The sequence below is a fragment of the Mus caroli genome, unplaced genomic scaffold (genome assembly GCF_978045245.1).
Source record: "Mus caroli unplaced genomic scaffold, Mus_caroli_1 scaffold_14, whole genome shotgun sequence".
NCBI classification, from domain to species: domain Eukaryota; kingdom Metazoa; phylum Chordata; class Mammalia; order Rodentia; family Muridae; genus Mus; species Mus caroli.
In genome coordinates this window covers 33,151,856-33,173,608 of record NW_028227269.1, presented here as the reverse complement: position 1 = coordinate 33,173,608, position 21,753 = coordinate 33,151,856, and the positions used below count along the sequence as shown (strand labels likewise).

Below are 21,753 nucleotides of genomic sequence, written 5' to 3'. Positions count from 1 at the left end.
ATAACATGAAATTTTCTAGAAATATTAAAATTAAGATTAGCACTGTATGAAACCACATATACTTTGATTAAACAAAAGATGACTCAAGGATTTTTACTGGAAATGTCTGCCATAGAAAAATAATTTTAATGTGATATTAAAAAATAATAAGCAAGTACTATAAAATCAGCATAAAACAAATCTCTCACTCACAAATAAATATAATTTTACATATTATGTGCTCCAAATAAAGTATTATTTTTTTATGTTTGTTTTGAGACAGGAACTTATGAAGCTCAGGCTGGCCATGGAACTGCTATATAGCTGATAACCTTGTTCTCCTAATCCTTCTGCTTCTATTTACCAAGTACTGGGCCAAGAAAATAATGTTTCTCAATGAATTTTAAAGCATACTAGAACCTTCTATTATATATAATAATAATAATAGTTTGCCAAGTGTTCTTTAGTTATGAAAAACATTTTCTATTTCCAAACAAATAGCTACCTCCATAGTTTCTAAAGAAAAAGAAAAAAATGAGCTCAAATTGGAGTGCAAAATAATCATTCAAAATTCACTAATACTTTAAATTATAAAACTACATGCAAGGTAGCAGAACAGGAAGCCAACTCCATGAAGAAGTCCTGGCAGGGCCTGACAGAACTCTAAGGAAGACTGAGAAAAGACCTGGGAGAGTGAACTAGCTAAAATGGAAGACGGGACAGTCACTGATAAAAAGTATAGTGGGTCTTCAAAAGTAGTACACAAACTTAATATGATTCACTAATACCACTTATTGTTATATATGTAACAGAAATGAAAGAAGAATCTTAAAAAGCTACCTATACATCTATGTACACTGCAACCTGACTCACACTAACTAAACTACAGAAGCAACCCAAGATTCCTATGAGGATATGTGGACATGCAAAGGGTACTGGAAACATGCACATGCACACATGTGTTTATGTATGTGACAGCCTTTGGAAGGAGAAAAATTCTGACAGATGCTACAACATGGAAGAGTCCTGAGGTCACTTTCATAAGCAGGAAGTCAGCCTTATCCCAGAAGAATCAGTGTAGAGAGATAGACACAGGATGCTTGTACCTCAACAATGTATGTAATATCACTGAACTATATTTTTATTAAGTTTTGGAGTTTTGTGTTACTTTTATCTTTACCACAAGTTTAAAATCCAAAAAAATTTAGTGTCCCTATTATTTAAATGAAGTTTTACCTACCCATAAAAAATTGTAGTGCAACATTGTCTACAAGAATGCTGTCCAAGGGGACTGTACAAAGTTTCCCAAAGTTTGCTGCTAGCTTCACAGTATTTATTTCCTACAAACACAAGTGAATACAAGTAAGGACTTCAGTCATCAATCATTAGGGTAGGATGTTTATATGAATATAAGAAAATGCAATATTCTATCAAAACGTGACAAAAGCAAAGATTGTATTATGATTCCCAATAAAAACTCTGCTCAGTAACTCTAAGTGCTTATTCATTTTAAGAAATAGTTACCAAATAATCATTTAAAATATAACACTGATTTTCCCCAATATAAGATAATCTATATCATTGTTTTTTCATGTATTCTCTATTTCTACATATTCCACAATAAAACAAACATTATAGGAAATAAAAGCAAAAGACTATGTTTGAATGTTTCATGTACCTAAAAATCCATAATGGACCTCATTAACTTTACATTTTGATTAGCATTTATCTAACAGCTTCCTGTTATATAAAAATATATCCAAAAAGCAATGTTGCTTTTTACAGAGTAAAACCTCTGTTGCTATTAAACTATATATTTCTTTCAGACTATAAGAGGTAAAATATAGTCAAAGCAATACAGTAAGAGAAGAGGCTCAAAGTGTAATGAGCATTTAGTGCCAGGCACTACCCTGGATCCATTCCACATATAACTTCATTTAAGCTGAACAGCAATCCTGTTGGTTAGTATCAACCTGACTTTACAGACAAGGAAAACAAACACCAGAAAGGTTAGTTATGGTCTAAACTGATCATGCATGTGGGAGGGTCCGGCCCGCTGTGGGTAGCAAGAGAGCTAGACGGCTTGAGTCTGTACTGTATGGGAAACTGGCGTTGTGAGCCAAAGAGCAAGTCAGTAAGCAGCATTCTTTCACAGTTTCCAAGCTAATTCCTACCCTGACTTCTCTTAATTACGAATTGTGACCTAAAAGTGTAAGACAAAATCCTTCCTTCTCTATGTTGTTTTTGATCAGTGTTATCCCAGCAAAGAAAGGCAAGCAAGAACTCATGTGAAAGTGCAACTTGACCATCAACACACACTCATCTCTACTCAGCTCCAACTAGGCTTCAGATTTTGTTCCCACGAACTTACTGAAGCATTGTGGGCTAGCAGTAGACCAATATACTATGCTGTACCATTTCCTGCTACAACAATTTGCACATCAGATGTTGGCAGTGCGTATACAGATGCTGTGCCGACTACCATATCACTCTATATGCTCATAAGCAGGCTCAGAAATTAAACCTCTGCTGCTTCTAACAACCATCATCAATATTTGGGTGTTTTGTACTTATTTTTGTCCTGATTCACCAAGTGTTTCTGAAACAGCTGTCAAATACATCTTATCTTCACATAAATTTCACTAATTATTGTTTAAAGCAAACCTTATTCTTGACAACTTTAACAAACAACATTCTATAAAATGAGACCTCTCTCCATAGCTTAACAGAGATCAGCAGAGTCCTGCAACACTGCAGAGGGGAACCTTTCAAGCAGTGTTAAAAATCAATCTTCCAAAATGCTTTAGAAAGAATAATACTGTATCATATAAAGTTATTGTTTTGGGGGCTAAAAATACACTCAGTTGGCAAAATGCTTGCTGTGCAAGCTTGAAGATCCCCAGAACTTATACAAAAAAAAGCCAGCCACAGAGGTTTGTTTCTATATCCCAAGTACTGGAGAATGATACGGGAGAGACAGGTTACTTTCAGAGCACAGTGGCCAGCATCTGCAGTTCTCAGGGGAGCTCCAGGTTCACTGAAAGATCCTATCTCTAAATAAGGTGGAAAACAATGGAAGACACTTCTATCACACATACACACGCGCACACAGACACACATGAGCAGTGCAGGCACACACATGCATGTGCTCTTTTTGTTTAAGTCCTATTGTAAATAACTTCATTAATTAATATCCTATGTTTTACCACAAACTAGACATTTTAATCACAATAAAGTATTTACAACTAGGCATTATTTTACAAGTATGTTATACTTACTTTGCCTGACTGTAACCGTTGTATTCTTGAATCACATACTTTCTTTACAAATAATAAGCTATTTATTTGATTTTTTATAGTGTTGATATCTGAAAAAAAAACCAGATTTAGTATAAACTAAAAATGGTTGAGGTATTTCAGAAATACTTTTATTTATTGTAATTCAACAAAATAATCAATATAGCAATTTTGTTTCAATAAAAACTGTAATTGCTTCATGAAATTATTTAATTTAATCATATAGTATGTTAGGGAAAATAGCAATACCATTACCCTCAAATTTAGAAAGCAATGTTTTTACTCTAAGAACATGTTAATACAGGAAGGAATGCTTAATTTGAGTATTAAAAAGCAGGTATTTATGATTCTACTTATGTAAATTAAGTTTGATTAAGGCTACGGTATTCCTTGAAGAGACTCACTTACCATCACCGGCTGTATCTAAGGATCTAAGATACTGTAGCTCTTCTGCTGCCTTATCTCTGACTGCCTCTAACTCTCCAATATTGTCACTTAATTTAATAATGTTCATAAAGGCCTCATAGTTGCAATTTGAATCACGGATCTGAAAATAAAGTTTTAAAGAACAGGTAGGCAAGGGATTGCTTACTAAGAGAAAAATTCAATATGAAACCCCAGGCACACACCACTCACTACAAACCAAGTGAGTACACCAAAAGAAAAAAGCAGAGTGTAAGCAATTACAATAAAATGGGTCACACACTATAAACAAAACAGAAGCCACACATAGTAGGTACTGAAAAGCACAGAACGATGCTCAGAATGACTGAGGGCAGCAAGGAAATCAAGGTGGCTGAAGCTACATGAGAAAGACCTCAAAACCAGAAGATGAGATCAACAGGAACGGAGTAAAAGTTCTTTAGTGCTGTAGGGGCTTGAGCTCTCACTGTGAAAGAAATCAAGTCAACTAGGATTAGACACTCATCTGTTCTCTTACTCTGTCTTGTAGCTCTTGGTATTCTTCTTGTTTTTATATTTCCATTACTTCCACCTTCAATAAAACCCTATCTTGGTGGTATAGGGAAACTTTTCCTGGGACACCCAATACGTGCATGTCTACTCGCTCCAGAAAGGGAAACCATGACAGACCAAAGTCAAACAGACCAATGGATTGTTATTGGTACCACTAATGGCGATGTGGACAAGGGGTTTCTTATATGGAGCAGGGATGATTTATAAGCAGAACCCCAACATGGGTAATAACTTAGAAAAGCTGCAGGTCTTAGAGGTAGCTCTGCAAGTTTACCAAGTTTCTTGGCCTGAGCAGGTATGAGTAGTCCCAGCAATAATTCATTGTTTGTTTGGTGTAATTATGACTTTGGTCTGCCATGCGCTCCCTTTCTGGAATGAGTAGACACACATCTTGGTGTCCCAGGAAAAGTTTCCCATACAGCACCAAGGCAGTTGTTTGTTTGTTTGTTTGTTTGTTTTTAATTAAAAGGTGGAAGTAACAGAAGAAAAATACCAGAGTACAAGCCAGAGTAAGAATACAGATAGGATGAGTACTCCTTTATGAAAGTACACTGAGGGAAGACCTCCCTCTCATAGGCACATTCAGCAACTACAAGAGAGGATTATATTAGACTTGATCATGGCTTGGTTATCACATGGTGAGTACCTGAGCATTTAATATCTACACAATAATCTCTATGTTAATCTCTGTGTTGGATAAAACACTTTCATCTAGGCAAAACAACAGAGCTACAGAAAGGCAGCAAAACGTCTGTGACTCTTCAGCACAAAGCCAAAGGGCGGAGACTGCAAAGGCTCAGAACCACAAAAACAGACACAGTCACAATACTGACGCTTGCTTTTCATTAGAAACAAGGAAAGCAAGAAGACCAACTTATTTTTCCAATCAAACACCTTCAAAAGTACTAATATAAAACAGTCAAGCACTCTAGAGAAAACAGAAATATGTAACCTTATAGCAAGCATATTTTCCAATAAGCAAAGGCTTAGTGAGTTTGATGCCATTACTGCCATCAAGCTTAAAAAGTATACAATTCCTTTAAGAAACTGTTCACATAAAAGAAAATAAGAACAAATTTAAAATTATAAGAAAACAATGTGGATCATTAAAAATGATACATGTAGACTAGTACTCAGAAGTTTTATTTTTCCTTAGTATTTTTTTAAAGAAACTATGATATAAAAAAAAACCTAAATTGCAGTACTGAATAAATTAAGTATATGTATAAATATATAAACTATCTGTGACATGAGCCCACGAGACAAGGAGTTGAAATGATTCTGCTGGCAAGGCTCAGATTGGATATGAGACAGTGAAACACTGTTCTATGCATATGCTGTTGAAGCAGCTCATTCTAATTTTTATAACAACCACTAAAATTGTAATAGTTACAAAAGAGAAGGAAGAAATACTAGCTAAAAAGCTGCCTGACCTTCTAAAATGAAATACTAAATATTACACAATTAACTAAACAAACAAACAAACAAAAAAAGAAGCCTGAAGACCAGAGTATTAAAAGCATAAGCCTTATACTTTGAGGACAGCAAGGCAGGTCTTAAACACTTCAGATAGGTAATCTGTAGCATATAGGAGCATTGTTAAAATCTTCCTAGACAACACAGGCAGTAAACGCCATTACTTAAGATAGATAGTAGCAACACCATAATAGAAAGAAAGGTACCAGAAAATGCAGAGACAATTTAACACGTTCCTTTTATTCCATTTCTTTCATATACTGTTGGTTAATCACTTTGATCTTCAGACAATATTTTTACTGCTAAAAAACTATTTTAAATACTCAAATACAAGTCACAATATTAAAAGGTACTTACCATCCATATGACATATTGATTAATATAATCAGGATCACTGAGTTGATTTATTAATGGAAGAAGAATTCCTCGTGCAAGGATTTCCTAAAATTAAATTTAAAATACATACCTGAATTTAGCATATTCTCAAATCTAACAGTGGATTCCTGAAACAACAGTAAGCGCTATAATACACATGGAACATGGACTCACTGCAGCCTTATAAAAAGGTGAGCTACCATGCTAGAGAGATGACTCAGCTGCTAAAGGCTAGGCTCACAACCAAAATATAAAAGGTGAGCTACCACCTCCACATCAAAATACATTAACTTAAACACATCTCTTTGACAATTAGAAGGGAATTATTTTTAAAAACACCATAAAAGGACACCTCTGGCTTGTAAGTATTTATGTGAATTTCTAAAAGACAAAATATTAGAATAAAGGTGTTTATAGACTAAAGAACCTAGTATTTAAAAATAAAAAGGAGAAGATACACATCAACTTGAGATTATGTTTATTTTAAGTGATGAGATAGAACAAGTACCGTGTGGTATCAATATTAGGTAAATCTGCATAACTGGAACACAAGTGTCTCCTCTACCTGAGTATTATCATAGTAAAAAAAAAAAGTGAGAAATAAATAATAAAATCTACCTACACTGTCTACAGTCCCAGGCCTTGCAGTTTTTATGCTCTCCCAGAACCACTGAGCCTATGAAGTGTGTCCTGAGAGTTCCAGCTCATCTTTCTCACTTGCAAGTTTAAAATACAGCTGTGCCTGCATTTCCAGCTCTGTCTCTTAGAAGGATTCTTATTTTACATCTCACATTTCTCTCACATGGTAGCACTGCCTAGGAGCCTCCATGTATAAATGTAATTCCTCAACTAGTCTAGTTATTTACTTATCTTTAAATATATTTACCCACTCCTCTAAGCTATTTAAGTCCAACAAGGGCATATATTTACACAAATAGAAATGAAGACATAAGAACTTAGAACTGATACTACTAACATAGACTTTTAAAGCAAGTTTTAGTCATAGTTTAATGCCTGTGATATCTGAAATTAACAAAATTCATCCTTGAGAATACTCATAATGCTAACAATACAACATTAAAAGACTGATTCTCTTAAAAGACCATTTGCTCTGTGTGTGTGTGTGTGTGTGTGTATGTGTGTGTGTCCATATGAATCCAGCAGTCTTTTTTTCTTTAAAGAAATACTGTATAATCCTGCATGAGCAAATATTGTCACCAACAACCATTATCCCATACTGAATTAGTTTTTAACAAGCAGTAATGTAGGCACCAGTAACTTCTAGACACTGTTATTGAGAGTCTTAACAGTTCTAGATTATGAGGAATTGATCCTTTCAGAGTGAGCTGTAGCTTCTAACTTTTTTTTGTTTTTGTTTTACTCCTGAGACAGAGTCTCAGGTAACAGAAACCGGCCTCAAACCTTTTATGTATCTGAGGTTGACATTGAACCCTCCTGCCTCAACCTCCTAACATTTGAGATTATAGACACAAGACACTACGCCAGGCTTTCTACTGTCTTTAAAGATATATTTATATATGAATTTCTTTCTTCAAATTCTGTTTATGACCTACATGTTCAAAATTTAAAATATAGTTTATAAGGAAAAAATTCAGTCCCCAAAATCAATTTTCTAATTACTTTTCAAAATGAAAAAAAAAAGATTGGAAATAAATGTCATTTTATGTTTATTATTTAATATAATCAGTGAATCTGTCTTAGAAAATTACTCTGGTCTTCTAATTCTCCTCAATAAATGTATGACTAGACAAAGGTTTGTCACAGGATTGTACTGCATCCCTGTGGTCCCAGGGATGCACAATAACATGCCTCTGGCTTGCAATTCTTAGAGCAAGACCCCCAACCTTTTCACACTTATTATTATAATATGGTGGCTGGGGAGACACAACTCAACACATGTGGTCAGAGGAAAATTTGAATGGACTCCTCTTCCATTATGTGGGTTCTGGAAACTGACCTCAGGTCATTCTTGCTGGTCCAAGGCCTCAAATTTCTAAAAGATTGCACTAAATTCCAATTTAAGTTACTGAGTCATGAATCCTTCAGTGAATAAACCACAGTGATAGAAAGAAAGTAAAAGTAGTTAAATAGCAATTACCTTAGACAATTACGGTATTTGTACAATCTATGCATTAAAAAGAACAAATGCAAGCTGGGCGTGGTGGCACACGCCTTTAATCCCAGCACTCGGGAGGCAGAGACTGGCCTGGTCTACAAAGCGAGTGCCAGGACAGCCAGGGCTATACAGAGAAACCCTGTCTCAAAAAACCAAAAAACAAACAAACAAAAAAAAAAAAAAAAAAAAAGAACAAATGCATACCGCAGAAAAACCTCTTAATTATTTAATATAAACAAAATTACTCTTGTGAAAGTTTAAATTTAAACAAACAAACAAAAAAAAACCTGATAAAGGGCTATAAGTGAAATGAACAAAATTGACTTGCTGAAATCAGTGTTGTACTAAAGTAGATTTGACCAAAAAGAATGAAATCTATCATAAAGCCAATCTACAGTGATACAAATACATTGACTACCTTTTTGTACATTTTTAAACAATAATGTCACTTCACAAAGCAAATCTTCATTCTTGGCTCTGCAATAGCATGTATGACACAAACACCAAGAGGACACTTCATCTTCCATCACAAGATAATCACTGGTTTGGTATGAGCTATATTATCACAGTGAGCTAACCACTAGACTCACAAGAATATAGATACTGACTGGTATGGACTCAGCTCCCAGTCCATTATGGAGAAAAACACCAATTGAAAACACAAAATCCAATTTATTACTTAAAATAACAGTGACTACTACAAAGGAAAAGAACTCTGCACTGCCTTCAGTCCTGGGAAAAACAGAACAGGAGCTAGCTAAGAAATTAACAAAGTCATTCTGAAGGAGAATTGAGAAGCATGAAACAACTGTCAGTGAGTGAAAAGAAACTGGTACTTCTGGGGGAATAAAACGGGTGTAACTACAGTTGCCTGGTGACAGCTTTATCTTCAACCCAACTCTAATTAGTTACTTACAGGCTCTTCCAAATCAGACCTCAACCTGTTTTCATCATTGTAGCAAGCAGTTTAGCAATAATCCAACCAAAGGTGTTTAGCTAGACTGCCTCCACCCTCAATCTCTGATCAAACTTCTCATCCTCATTCGTGCTATCTGATCATCCTGGCCCTCCTCTAGCAGGAATCTAATGAGGGTGTATAACCTGTGGCCACCCCTTATCTTTCATCTGTCATAGTTAGCTTCAACTATCATCTTGATAAAAAATAGGAAAGCTCAACTGAAAAACTATCCAAATCAGATTGGCCTGTGGTCACTTCTGTAGGGCATTTCTTAACTGATGTGGGAGGACACAGCCACCATGCCATCACTACACAGGTTGGCCTGACCTATAAAACTAAAGTGAGCTGGCATGCTGGTGAGGATGTGGGGTAAAGGGAACATTCAACCACTGCTGGTGGGAGTACAGTAAATCACTGTGGTGGCTCCTTAGGAAGCTGGGAATAGATCTACCTCAGGAGCCAACTCTATCACTCTTGAGCATACACCAAAAGGACCCTACATCCTACTACAAAGACACTAGCTCATCTATGTTCATTGCTGCTCTATTCAAAATAGCCAGAAACGAACAGACTAGACACCCACCAATAGAAGAATGAATAATAAAAATGTAATATTCAGTGGGTTCACTGATCACCTCCCTATTCCTTGACTATAAATTTCCATTTCTTTTTTTTATTAGATATTTTCTTCATTTACATTTCAAATGCTATCCCAAAAGTCCCCTACACCCTCCCCCTGCCCTGCTCCCCAACCCACCCATTCGAACTTCCTGGCCCTGACATTCCCCTGTACTGGGGCATATGATCTTTGCAAGACCAAGGACCTCTCCTCCCATTGATGGTCAACTAGGCCATCTTCTGTTACATATGCAGCTAGAGACATGTGCTCTGGGGGTACTGGTTAGTTCATATTGTTGTTCCTCCTATAGGGTTGCAGACCCCTTCAGCTCCTTGGGTACTTTCTCTAGCTCTTCCACTGGGAGCCCTGTGTTCCATCCAATAGATGACTGTGAGCATCCACTTCCTTATTTGCCAGGCACTGGCATAGCCTCACAAGAGACTATGGTTCCTGTATCAGGTTCCTGTCAGCAAAATCTTGCTGGCATATGCAATACTGTCTGTGTAGTCCTATAATGAGGCTTTATTTCCCCCATTTGAAACATTCCTGAATATAATCTCTTTTTGGAACTTTACTACACAAACCAGAGATGATGCTTGTTGCAGTAGAATGGAATTTGCACAGAGACACGCAACTGGAAATAGGCAGAGTGTGAGTCTTTGGCACACTTAGTCCTAAAAGTGTTATTTTTACCAAATCCTTCCTTTCAGGGTTCAAGGAACTATGCAAAGGAGGAAGCAAGAGGATTTTAAGAGACAAAGGTGATGGATGACTTCAAAGAAACATTATCATCCAGCCACAACAGGACTCAAATATGATCTCAAAACCTGTACAGGATCAAGACAGGCAGGGTTCCAGCACTAAGAAGGGGAAATAGACACAGAGTCCCACCTGTAACCAAGAAGCTATCTATAACTGATGCTATTGGCAAAGAGAAAAATCAACTTTCTCCCATGGAGTCTCACTGGGTATATCAACCACACTTAAGGGAAGGTCCCAGCCCAGGAGTAGCTGGCCAACACAAAATGAATGCAATGATATTTTGTGGACATCATGTTTTGTTTTGTTTTGTTTTGTTTTGTTTTGTTTTTGTCTTACTATATTTCTGTTAGGGTGTTGTGAGATTTTTCTATGTTTCTTGATTTCTGTTTTGTTTTTGAGAGTGACACAAAAAAGGAACATGAAGTAGGGTGGGTAGGGAGAATTCAGGGAGGAAACATGATAAAAATATATTGTATGAATACTTTTTCAATTTTAAAAAAAGTTCTATGTATTATAACCAAAGAATAAAGTACCTAACTCTAAGGCAGTTCTCAAAAGTAATGGCTTGTGACTCTGGAGAATTCAGAAAAGGTCCCCAAGGTCATTTTTCCCATTCAAATGCTACCCAGGCCCAACCCTGCTAGCTTATGAGGTCACACAAGGTTGGTGAGCTCAGGGTAATATAAATCCAAATGTTTTTCTCATTTCCTTTTTACTCTCAGATTCTAACAAGCATACAGTAAGACTTTAAAAGGAACAAGGTGGCATGTCAGTGACCTATCAGCTAAACGAGTGTATACTTACATAGTCAGGGTTCAAAATTTCATTTTGTAATTTATAACACATATATATAGTATAGATGAAGAATCACATTTTAAAAAGTTCTTTGATACTTCAATAATTATGACGTTTTACTGGGTCTTATGGCCAAAGATTTTTGAGAACTATTGCGCTAAGTTCCTTTATGTCATTATTTGATATGAATTTAGGCTTACCCTGACAAAGTATCGCATGATCTTGCTCTGGAAATCTCCAGGAGGTAGCAATAAATATAATAAAACCTCACACAAATCCCTTAGGAATCCTAAAAACAGAAAAAGTAGCTATAATGACATTAGAAAATCTAGAGTCTCTATCTATTCTTAATATAAAAAACATTTTAAAGATGGTTCGTATTCATCACAACTTCCTTCTTTGCTACTTACATATGTGTTCACTAAACTGTCTTCACTGTTCTCCAGTATGACCTTACATTAATCAAAGTTCTATCGGTTTGAACCAGTCTTATTAATCATGAGATCTTTTAATGACAAAATTGTTTTTCTCTAAAACAGTTTTAAGGGCACAATGTATTTTTCATTTCTATGTATTAATTATTACCCTTGCATACTTAGAAGTTATTTGTACATATAAAGATAACCTAGTAATTATTGATGGAAAACAGCACTTGTACAATTTCAGTATGTAAAAACAATGTAGCCAAAAGCTCTTCTAGTATGCTGGTTTTAGGAAGCTCACCTCACATGCATACTTCATAGCACTGCAAGTGCCTGTTACTTAACTACTTTCACACAATTTTTATGAACTGGCAGTGAAAACTGAACTTAATAATAAGTATAAACAGGAAAAAAAATAGAAAAAATGGGGAAGAATAAAATAATAGTAAAGGTGAGAAAAGTTTAGCATATTCTCAAAACTGAAGAAAATCACTTCCAGAACTACCAATTCTTCATTATTGCTGTTCCCACATGGAAATTTCCTGGGAAACAACTCTAAAGCTAATCCCATTGGTAAAAATACATGCCATAGGAAACACCTAATCATGAGACTAAACTGAAATTAAAAAAAAAAAAACCTCTACCAAAATTTGTCTAACTTCTCATCAAGAGGAAATTTTATATAAACATCAAGAAACACTTATTCCAGTATCTAGTCAAATAAATTAAACAGCATATAGCAATCTAAACATTTTATTTGAAATTAACTAGAAATGCTTTTAGGATAACAGGTATACTCAGGGTAGAGATAGTAAATTGAAATTAACTATTGTTCTCAAAATGTAAGTGTTCAGTTATTTAAAGATAACCGTCAGGATGAGAAAAGGATGCAGAAGCTATTTGAAAGCATTATAATAAAATAGTGTTTTCTATATAAAGCTATCCTGTGTAAGAAAAATGCCACCCTAGAACTGCTCTGCCCCCTTGTCTCTATCCTGTGACTGGACTCAGAAAGGTTATAGTAAAAGTGAAACCTTCTTCATCCTTGGGAGAAGTGCACACTAGATCCCGGCAAACATCCTTCTCCATTTCAACTTCAACTTCAAAAAAGGTTTCTACCAGATCCTCTGCTGTACCTAGAACAACAAGGAATAACTGAGAATACACAAAGAAATAAGACATTTTTACATCCTGACTTTCAAATGAAATAAAATCAGTACCTTTTACTTGATCATCTTTCTCTGTTACTCTCTGTTGAGCCTTTCTGAATACTCGTAGGTGAGTGCCAAAATCATCTACAATGCGTGTAGTAAAATAAGGCTGCCAGTCTATTTCTTTTGACCTTGTAGAAAAAAAAAACAATAAATCATTATATAAGCGCTTTACAAAAATGTACATCTACTTTAATGAAGGTAACTGTCAGAGCCCCTGGAGCGAGAGTTATAGCAGCTACAAGCCGCTAGTCATGGGTGTCAAGAAGCAAACTCTGGTCCTTTGCAAGAGCCGAAGGTGCTCAGAACCACAGCGCATCCCTTAACATCTCATGTGGAGATTTTGTTCCTTAATTACTTTTCTATCTCAGAGTTTATGACATAAGATTCTTAAATACGTCAGCTCTTATTTCACTTTGTCTTCTGACAACATATTTTAAGTAATGTCCAAAGGTATAAAAATTCAATTTAAATTCTTAAAATTAGCAAATGCAGTAAAATGGTTTTAGTTACATATGAAATAAGCCTCCCCGTAGATCCATCACATAATTTCTCAACACAGATATAAAAACACCTGAGAGGTTCAGACTGTCTACTTGCTTAAGATGTTGCAGACATTTCTTGGTTTCTTCTGAATCCCTTCTAAATTTTCCACACATTCTTTTAGTTACACAACCTATCTTCTGAAACCAAATGTATATGGTAACTTACTTCTTTTTTGTATATACCACCACTTAAGACTACAGCCACTAAATAACAAGACACACAGAACTGCTTAGCTTAAAGATGATGGTCAGCATAGCATTACAAAACCGTTTAAAATACAAAATGTTGAATATTGATCCTATAAAATTATCTAGTACAATGTTTCAACAGCAGCACACGTTAGGAAACATCTTAGTAACTAGTCATAATATAAAAATAGCATATAACTCCAATAAAACTTTCAGGGTCATACCTAAGGCAAAGAGAAGTAAGATATGCTCCTGAAGAGGATGGTCAATGAGAGACCCTAGGCTAATGGGACCAGGGAAGAACACAAACTCACTGTGACCACTGACAACACATATGAAATGAACAACTCAAGTGGATGTTTATTTGATGGTTGGCACTGCGTTTCTTCTCAGTTAGAGGCTTTGCATTCTAGCAAATAAGCCATCTTTAATAAGAAAGACGAGGCACTGATTAAAGAGTCAGATAAGTGGCAAAGACAAGATGAGCATTCTGCCTTAACTATGGATATAAAACTATGGCCAAACACTGGCAGTCCTATCCGTAGGTAGCACACAAGTAAATGTCCACAAAACTCAAATCAAAACAGACTGCTGAGTGGAAACATTGAAGAGCAGTGATGACATTGAAAAGAGTATGGATTTTTTTCCCAAACAAATCTTGTCTATTAATTATAAAGGCACATTTATAGTTTGATAAACAAACCTTAACTAGTAATGTAAAAGCACAGTTACACTTTGACTTACATGAGAAGTCAAACAGAAATTAAACATAACAGTGTTTCGATCTTTAGAAGCTGCAAAAGAATCAACAGTCTCAAAATATAAACACATGTTTAAGCATACAAATTAACCTGGCATCAATATTATGACTCAATATAAAATATGAAATAAAAATGTAAACCATCCCCTATGCCTTATTCAAACAAACAAACAAACAAAAACAAAAAACAAAAAACAAAAAACAAAAAACAAAAAACCCAACCCAGTCCGTCATGTTGACACACATGCACTGAAAGCAAGCAGCAGCTGAAGGATCTCAAATCAGAGGTGAGTCTAGGAATTCGCACTGAACCTGAGACCTGCGTTGGCTACACAGTGATACTCTGGTTTTAAGAAGTATTTAAGTCATAGTTTATGTGAGCAACTTCCAGTTTTATAATGTAAGTGTACTTACTACAGGCCATTAGGTAAATGGCTCCATCTAAAAAGTTTGGAAGAAAAATATTATACTATTTCATTTTTGTTTTCATTGTAGGACAAAACCATTCATTACTGAATTTTTTAAATGACATAAAATTTGCCAAAATTGAAAGGCATTTTAAAACCCATCTCAATTCAATAGAACATTTGACATTTAAATTAATAAAAATCATCCAATAATGCTATTAGTATAGACAATTCAATGCTAATCTAGATTTCTACTTCTCAAAATAGAAATAAAAGGGTAACACTCCCTCTATTTTGAGTTTCTTACATTATTTGCAAAATTAAAAGAAATTTGAACTCCAAAGAATTCCCTATACTAAGAACAACAACCACACTATTGTTTTTCATTTATATTAGGAGATTACACTAAAAGTGTTTAATATCTGTCTCGACAAAAAGCAGAAAAGTTAAATAATGCAGTACTTTATAAAATGGTGCATGATTAATATGTGAGGAATGAGATGATTATGAATAGAAACCATTCAACTACACATTCTCAACACAGCTTCTTAGGAGACTTTTTTATTATTATTAGATATTTTCTTTATTTATTTTTCAAATGCTATCCCGAAAGTTCCCTGTACCCTCCCCCGCCCTGCTCCCCTACCCACCCACTCCCACTTCTTGGCCCTGGTGTTCCCCTGTACTGGGGCATATAAAGTTTGCAAGACCAAGGGGCCTCTCTTCCCAATGATGGCCAACTAGGCCATCTCATGCTTCATAAGAGACATGAGCTCTGGGGGTACTGGTTAGTTCATATTCTTGTTCCACCTATAGGGTTGCAGACCCCTTCAGCTTCTTGGGTACTTTCTCTAGCTCCTCCATTGGGGGCCCTGTGTTCCATCCTATAAATGACTGTGAGCATCCATTTCTATATATGCCAGGTCATAGCCTCACTCGAGATAGCTGTATCAGGGACCTTTCAGCAAAATCTTGCTGGCATATGCAATAGTGTCTGGGTTTGGTGGCTGATTATGGGATGGATCCCTGGGTGGGACACATGCTCCACTATGTTCATAGCAGCCTTATTTATAATAGCCAGAAGGTGGAAAGAACCTAGATGTCCCTCAACAGAGGAATGGATACAGAAAATGTGGTACATTTACACAATGGAGTACTACTCAGCTATTAAAAACAATGAATTTATGAAATTCTTGGGCAAATGGATGTATCTGGAGGATATCATCCTTAGTGAGGTAACCCAATCAGAAAAGAATACACATGATATGCACTCACTCATGAGCGGTTATTAGCCCAGAAACTTAGAATACCCAAGATACAATTTGCAAAACACAAGAAAATCAAGAAGAACAAAGAGCAACGTGTGGATAATTCATTCCTCCTTAGAAGAGGGAACAAAACACCCATGGAAGGAGTTACAGAGACAAAGTTTGGAGCTAAGACGAAAGGATGGACTATCCAGAGACTTAGGAGACTCTTAATATCACTCACTCTAAAGTTACAGCCAACGCCGCAACGTCTCTCTGTTCACGCTGTTTACAGTACTACTCCCAACGATACCTACTGTAGTAAAATCATGCTGGTTATTGCACAAGGAGTCTGACAACCTAACAATAGCCCTGTTGGCCAAATGGCTATTTAATGCACTGTAACATCACATAAGGAACCCAGTTCTACACTGGGTTCCAACATGTGTGGATGCCAAAGTTCTGGGTTTTCCAAAGGACTTGGATCTCCACAAACAATGAGCACAGTTGTTAGATGAACACATACATGCACAAGATGGAACCTCTAAATACTTTATCACAGATGGGGGAGAGACCCCCGAGACCCTCACCCCTCGGGACCTACTGACAGACAGTGGTTACTAGAGGGAGTGTCCTTTTCTTCAGTGGAGTAGCCTGATGCTTTATTCACACTCCAGTACTGGGATTATAGATGTGCACTACCATGTCCCACGGGAAAGTATGGCCAATAATAAAGTACGAGTAACCTTATTTTAAAACAGAGCAAGGGCATGCCTAGACATCTCCTTAGTGTTGACATACAATGACTAGTAAGCATACAAGAGGATACTCAATGTTAGCTTTCAGAGAAATGTAAGGCAAAACCAAAATGAAATGCTATCTCACTCCTACTAGGTAGCTATAATCAAAAATGATACAACTGTCAAAAAGAGAGAAAAATGTTAAGTTTCACACACTACTAATAAGAATTTAACAATGCAAACACTTCATTTGCATTTACTCAAGATATTAAATATAACTGAGGTATTAAATATGTTTTAGATATATGCCCAAGAGAAATGAAAATAATTATTCATATAAATAATGTAATCATTATATTCCATAATAAGTCTACTTTTCTACTTATCTTTTAGTTAAAAAATTCCCTTTCATTTGGAAGTTGTTTTCCTGTTGTACAGAATGACATGTATGAATTTTTTCTATATAAGTGCAACTTACCTAGTAGCAAACTGAATGAGCGCATTTTGAAGAGTTTGCCTAATTTCAAGAAGAAATGACTCATCATCACTTAATGTATAATACCAGTACTGGACATAATCCCTCAAGGAAAACTGGATAACCTACAGCAAAACATTAAGAAAAACAAGTTTTTAGGATTTAAAAACTAATAGCAAAACAAACAAAAACTAAGACTTATATTCTTCTTCTATAAATCTTAAATTGTGATAATAAATTCCTATCATCTCTATAAAAACTTCATATTAAAAGCCATTGTAAAAATGTTTTACAACCCCAACTCATTTACTTCTAATTTTTAAGCAAATTAAAACATCATCTAAAGCTACCTACATTCAGACAGAGAGTTTGAAAACATTTTGGAGTTTGGAAAATGTTTGGAAAACATTTTCAGTCCTGTAATATTCTGAAGAGTTCAACTCAGTTCAACTGGATGAGATGTAAATAATGCTACCAGGCATTAATAGAAACAAATATTTTGAAGATGCCCTCATAAGATCCATTGTAATCAAAGTATATAATCAAAAATATTTGTGAGGGGATATCATTATCTAATTCTAATTAACATTTTCAACCAAGTAAGAGATAGAAATTTTAAGGAATAAAAATAACTCAAAAGTCTAATTTACCTAACCAATGGGATTATTCAATAAGACTGACATTAATATTTTAAATTATAAAATTAAGAATTTTTGATGGTGGCAAACTTTTTTCTAATCTAGAGCTAACCTATAATAGATATCTCACTATATAAACCACCTCATTAGAGGTACCTAGTAAGTAGAATTTTTAAGTACAAAATTAAAAAAAAAACATTATTATATAATTTCAGGACACTGCTTAAATACCTAAGAGGTGTACCTTAGCAATTGCAAAAGAAACATACATCAAATACAATAGATGGAATTGAAATACCACATACTGAAACTCACTTGCTGGAGAGGCTCATCAATTATATTGGCACCCGTCAATCTTCTGTCAATCTTTATAGTCCTGGCTTCCCGTTTCATTTCTTCTAAGCACTTAAGGGAAATCATGATCCATTACTGAATAGCTCCTTGATTTCAGATCTCTCCAACTTGCTTCAAATTGAATTGTTATGAATACTTTCCCGTATTTTCCAGCCATTAAATAATTTAATAAAATAAATATAAGCCAAATTTGATTACTCGGGGCAAAAAACTGTTAGATATCTGGGGGGAGGGGGAACGCTATTAATTTTTATGTTACATTAGCAAAAGTGATTTAAAACAAAAAGGTGTGGAAACAGAAAAGAATGGTAATTGCCATTGTTCAACCAAACCTTTAAACTGTGCAATTAATATTTATGATCTGTCAATTTACTATCTTTACTGATACTCTTAAGTGTTCCTTCCTTTTCTAGCTACCAAGAAAACACAATCAAACAAAACTTCATTTTAAAGTTTATTCTTAAACAAGGAAAACATAGTTCTCTCCTCTTTAGCAGTCATCAGAATGATCATTATGTTGGAAATAGGGAAAAATGAACTAGACGTCTCTTAACTAAATCTAAGGATCAATATAGTCATACATCAAATAGCACGTCAGGAACTACGGGCCAAGCAGCCGAGACGAAAAGGAAACTACAGATGACATGAAAATGAAATACACACACACAAGAGCATGCACGCGCACACACGTGACAATTTATAGCCTAAGATTGAGTTGATGGATTTCTGCATATTAAACCATCCCTGCATCCCTGGGATGAAGCCTACTTGGTCATGATGGATGATCGTTTTGATGTGTTCTTGGAAACTTTATATGCCCCAGTACAGGGGAACGCCAGGGCCAAGAAGTGGGAGTGGGTGGGTAGGGGAGCAAGGCGGGGGGGGGGGGGGGGGGGGGGGAGGGAAGGGAGGGGGGTATGGGGGACTTTCGGGATAGCATTTGAAATGTAAATGAAGGAAATATCTAATAAAAGATTGAAAAAAAAAAAACTTGAAAGCAAAAACCCTAACACTTAAATGGTTTTATTACACCACTTTTCTTGCTTGTTTGCTTTGTTTTTTTGTTTTGTTTGGGATAGCGTCTCACTACATAATCTTGCCTAGCCTAGATCTCACCATGTAGATCAAACTGTCCTCAAACACAAAGATCCATCTGCTTGTGCCTCCCAAATGCTGAGATTAAAGGCAATTAAAGGAGTGTCCCATCACAAAAAGGTTAGACCACAATTTCTTTGCTTCTTTTCAGTTTAGATAATGCCAATATTTATCACTGCACTAGGGTGGTCAGAGTGTTTAGTATAGAAACATACTAAGCAGTGTGTTGTCTAGAGCAAGATTATATATCCTAGGTAGTCAATAGGCTATACCATTTAGATTTGCTTCTGCACATTCTATGATACTCATACTAATAAAATCCCTTAATAATATACTGCTTAGAATGCAAACTTACTGTTCAAGAATGCACAACTATATTTAAAACACATTTTTAAGTATAATATGAACCAATAAGGACTGTATTCCATAGACTGTATTTACAAATCACACATTTAAATAACAAGTCAAAACTTATAAAACTGATTATAAAAAACATAACTATCTTGACTTTATCACCATGCAAAATCTTAATTCTTGAAATGTTTCCTATTCTTTGTTATGCACTTTCTAAATGAATAAAAACTACAGACAGCTAAGAAAGAAAAGGCCTAATTCCTTAGAGTTTTGTAAACAAAATCAAAGGATATGTAGTGATAAAAGTTCTAAAGGAACAGAAAACAAGAAGTTCAGGTAATTAAGAAAGTTTTAAGAATTACATCTAGCTGTACAACTCCAAGGTATTCATCTATGGAAAGATAAGTCAATATTCAGAGGTAGGTGCACAGCCATGGTTACTGCAGCACTACTCCAAGATCCAAGACTAAGTCACCCCAAAGATAAGTAAGTCAGTACAGGCATACAAGAAAGTATTACTGTGCCATAACAAAGAAGGAAATCAGGCCACTTTCAGAAAAAAATGGATTTATCTTGAAGACAATGTTTTAAGCACAATAAGCCAAACGACAAATGACAAAGGTTTCATGGTTTCTCTGATACCTAGAAAGCAACAGACAACCTGAAAGTATAGAGGGACTATGAGGATGAAGATGGAACTGGGGAGGAGGGAAAGATGAAGAAAGTAAGCCAAAGGGTGAATGTGATCAAAGCATGTTTATATAGAAATTTTATACTGAACGCACTAATGTGTATAATTAATATGCTCTAATAATTACAATAAACAGTATGAAGAGAAGTTTTTAAAATGTATAAATGAAACATAAGCAAAACAGAATGGAGTGGGATGCTTTCATTGCTATAATATAATCTAACACTGTACATTACTTACTTGCACATCTGCATTTTAGCATTCATGTGACTGCAAGGTTAAATCACTGGCAAACCATTTGCCTCCCCACATAAAATGAGAGCCACATCCCACACAACTTGAAGGTATAGCACTATGAAATGTATGTACCCACAGAACTCAATATCTACTTCATTTATAAAACCTGATACTTTACTAGAAAAATAGCATTATTCAGAATGAGAGCTTAACTGCAAACTATGCTTTCCAAAGTAATTAAACAAAAAAAATTTACATTTTCTGTGATTCCTATTCAATTTATTTCACTCAAACCAAACAGTCATTGGCATTCTTTAAATTATATAAATGTGTTTGATAAAATTATATAAATGAGTTTGATATTAATCAGGAAAACAAATTAAGCTAACAAAATTTTATCTTTTCCTCACATTTGCATTCCCATTTGTTTACATAAAATACTAAGAACGTTTTCAAGATGATGTTTAAGATCTCAGTAAGTTCTCAGTAAGATCAAGCAGCTCCCAGGTACACATATGTGAATGACAGCTTGCTTGGCCATCCAGATGGTTACAATGATCGCTGCAAAGAAGTATACTGTGGGCTTCACATTCCTTTGCACGACCTACCTTAGGAACCCCAGATGATGTTGGAGGAAGAAATGAGTGTTCACACTGTTCTAGGTATTTTTCTGAGTTAGTTTTCCCATACAGAAGAGTAACCACTAAACCCCTAAGGGGGGAAAAAAAGTAATTATAGATTAAAAAAGTATTTCTATACTTTATCATAGTCATTACTAAATATACTTCTTGGGTTTTATGGTTTAGCATTTCTTAAAACTTAAGTCTTGACATTTCAAAAATCAAGATTGACAGATTTCTGTTAGGCTCTAAAACTTAGAACAGCTAGAAGTATTCAGTGAATTACAAAGTGTTTTTCAAAGTTTTACTCAAATAGCTTCTAATTTTAAAACCTTCAGTCCCAAGAATAATGGAGTACGCCTTTAATGCCAGCACTGAGAAAAGAGAAGGGCAAGC

At 35.3% G+C, this 21,753-nt stretch overlaps 1 protein-coding gene across 2 annotated transcripts in view; it reads right to left on the bottom strand.

The window, feature by feature from the left end:
• Snx13 (sorting nexin 13) overlaps positions 1-21,753 on the bottom strand; it is a 96,264-nt gene that overhangs the window by 39,866 nt on the left and 34,645 nt on the right. For both annotated transcript variants that reach the window (XM_021178789.3, XM_021178790.3), the window contains exons 3-12: positions 21,346-21,448; positions 18,322-18,411; positions 17,372-17,493; positions 13,015-13,136; positions 12,829-12,930; positions 11,573-11,661; positions 6,084-6,167; positions 3,684-3,822; positions 3,258-3,346; positions 1,220-1,319 (exon numbers count right to left, since the gene is read on the bottom strand). In XM_021178789.3, coding sequence (XP_021034448.2) covers positions 1,220-1,319; positions 3,258-3,346; positions 3,684-3,822; positions 6,084-6,167; positions 11,573-11,661; positions 12,829-12,930; positions 13,015-13,136; positions 17,372-17,493; positions 18,322-18,411; positions 21,346-21,448 — 1,040 coding nt within the window. The remainder of the gene's footprint in view (positions 1-1,219; positions 1,320-3,257; positions 3,347-3,683; positions 3,823-6,083; positions 6,168-11,572; positions 11,662-12,828; positions 12,931-13,014; positions 13,137-17,371; positions 17,494-18,321; positions 18,412-21,345; positions 21,449-21,753) is intronic.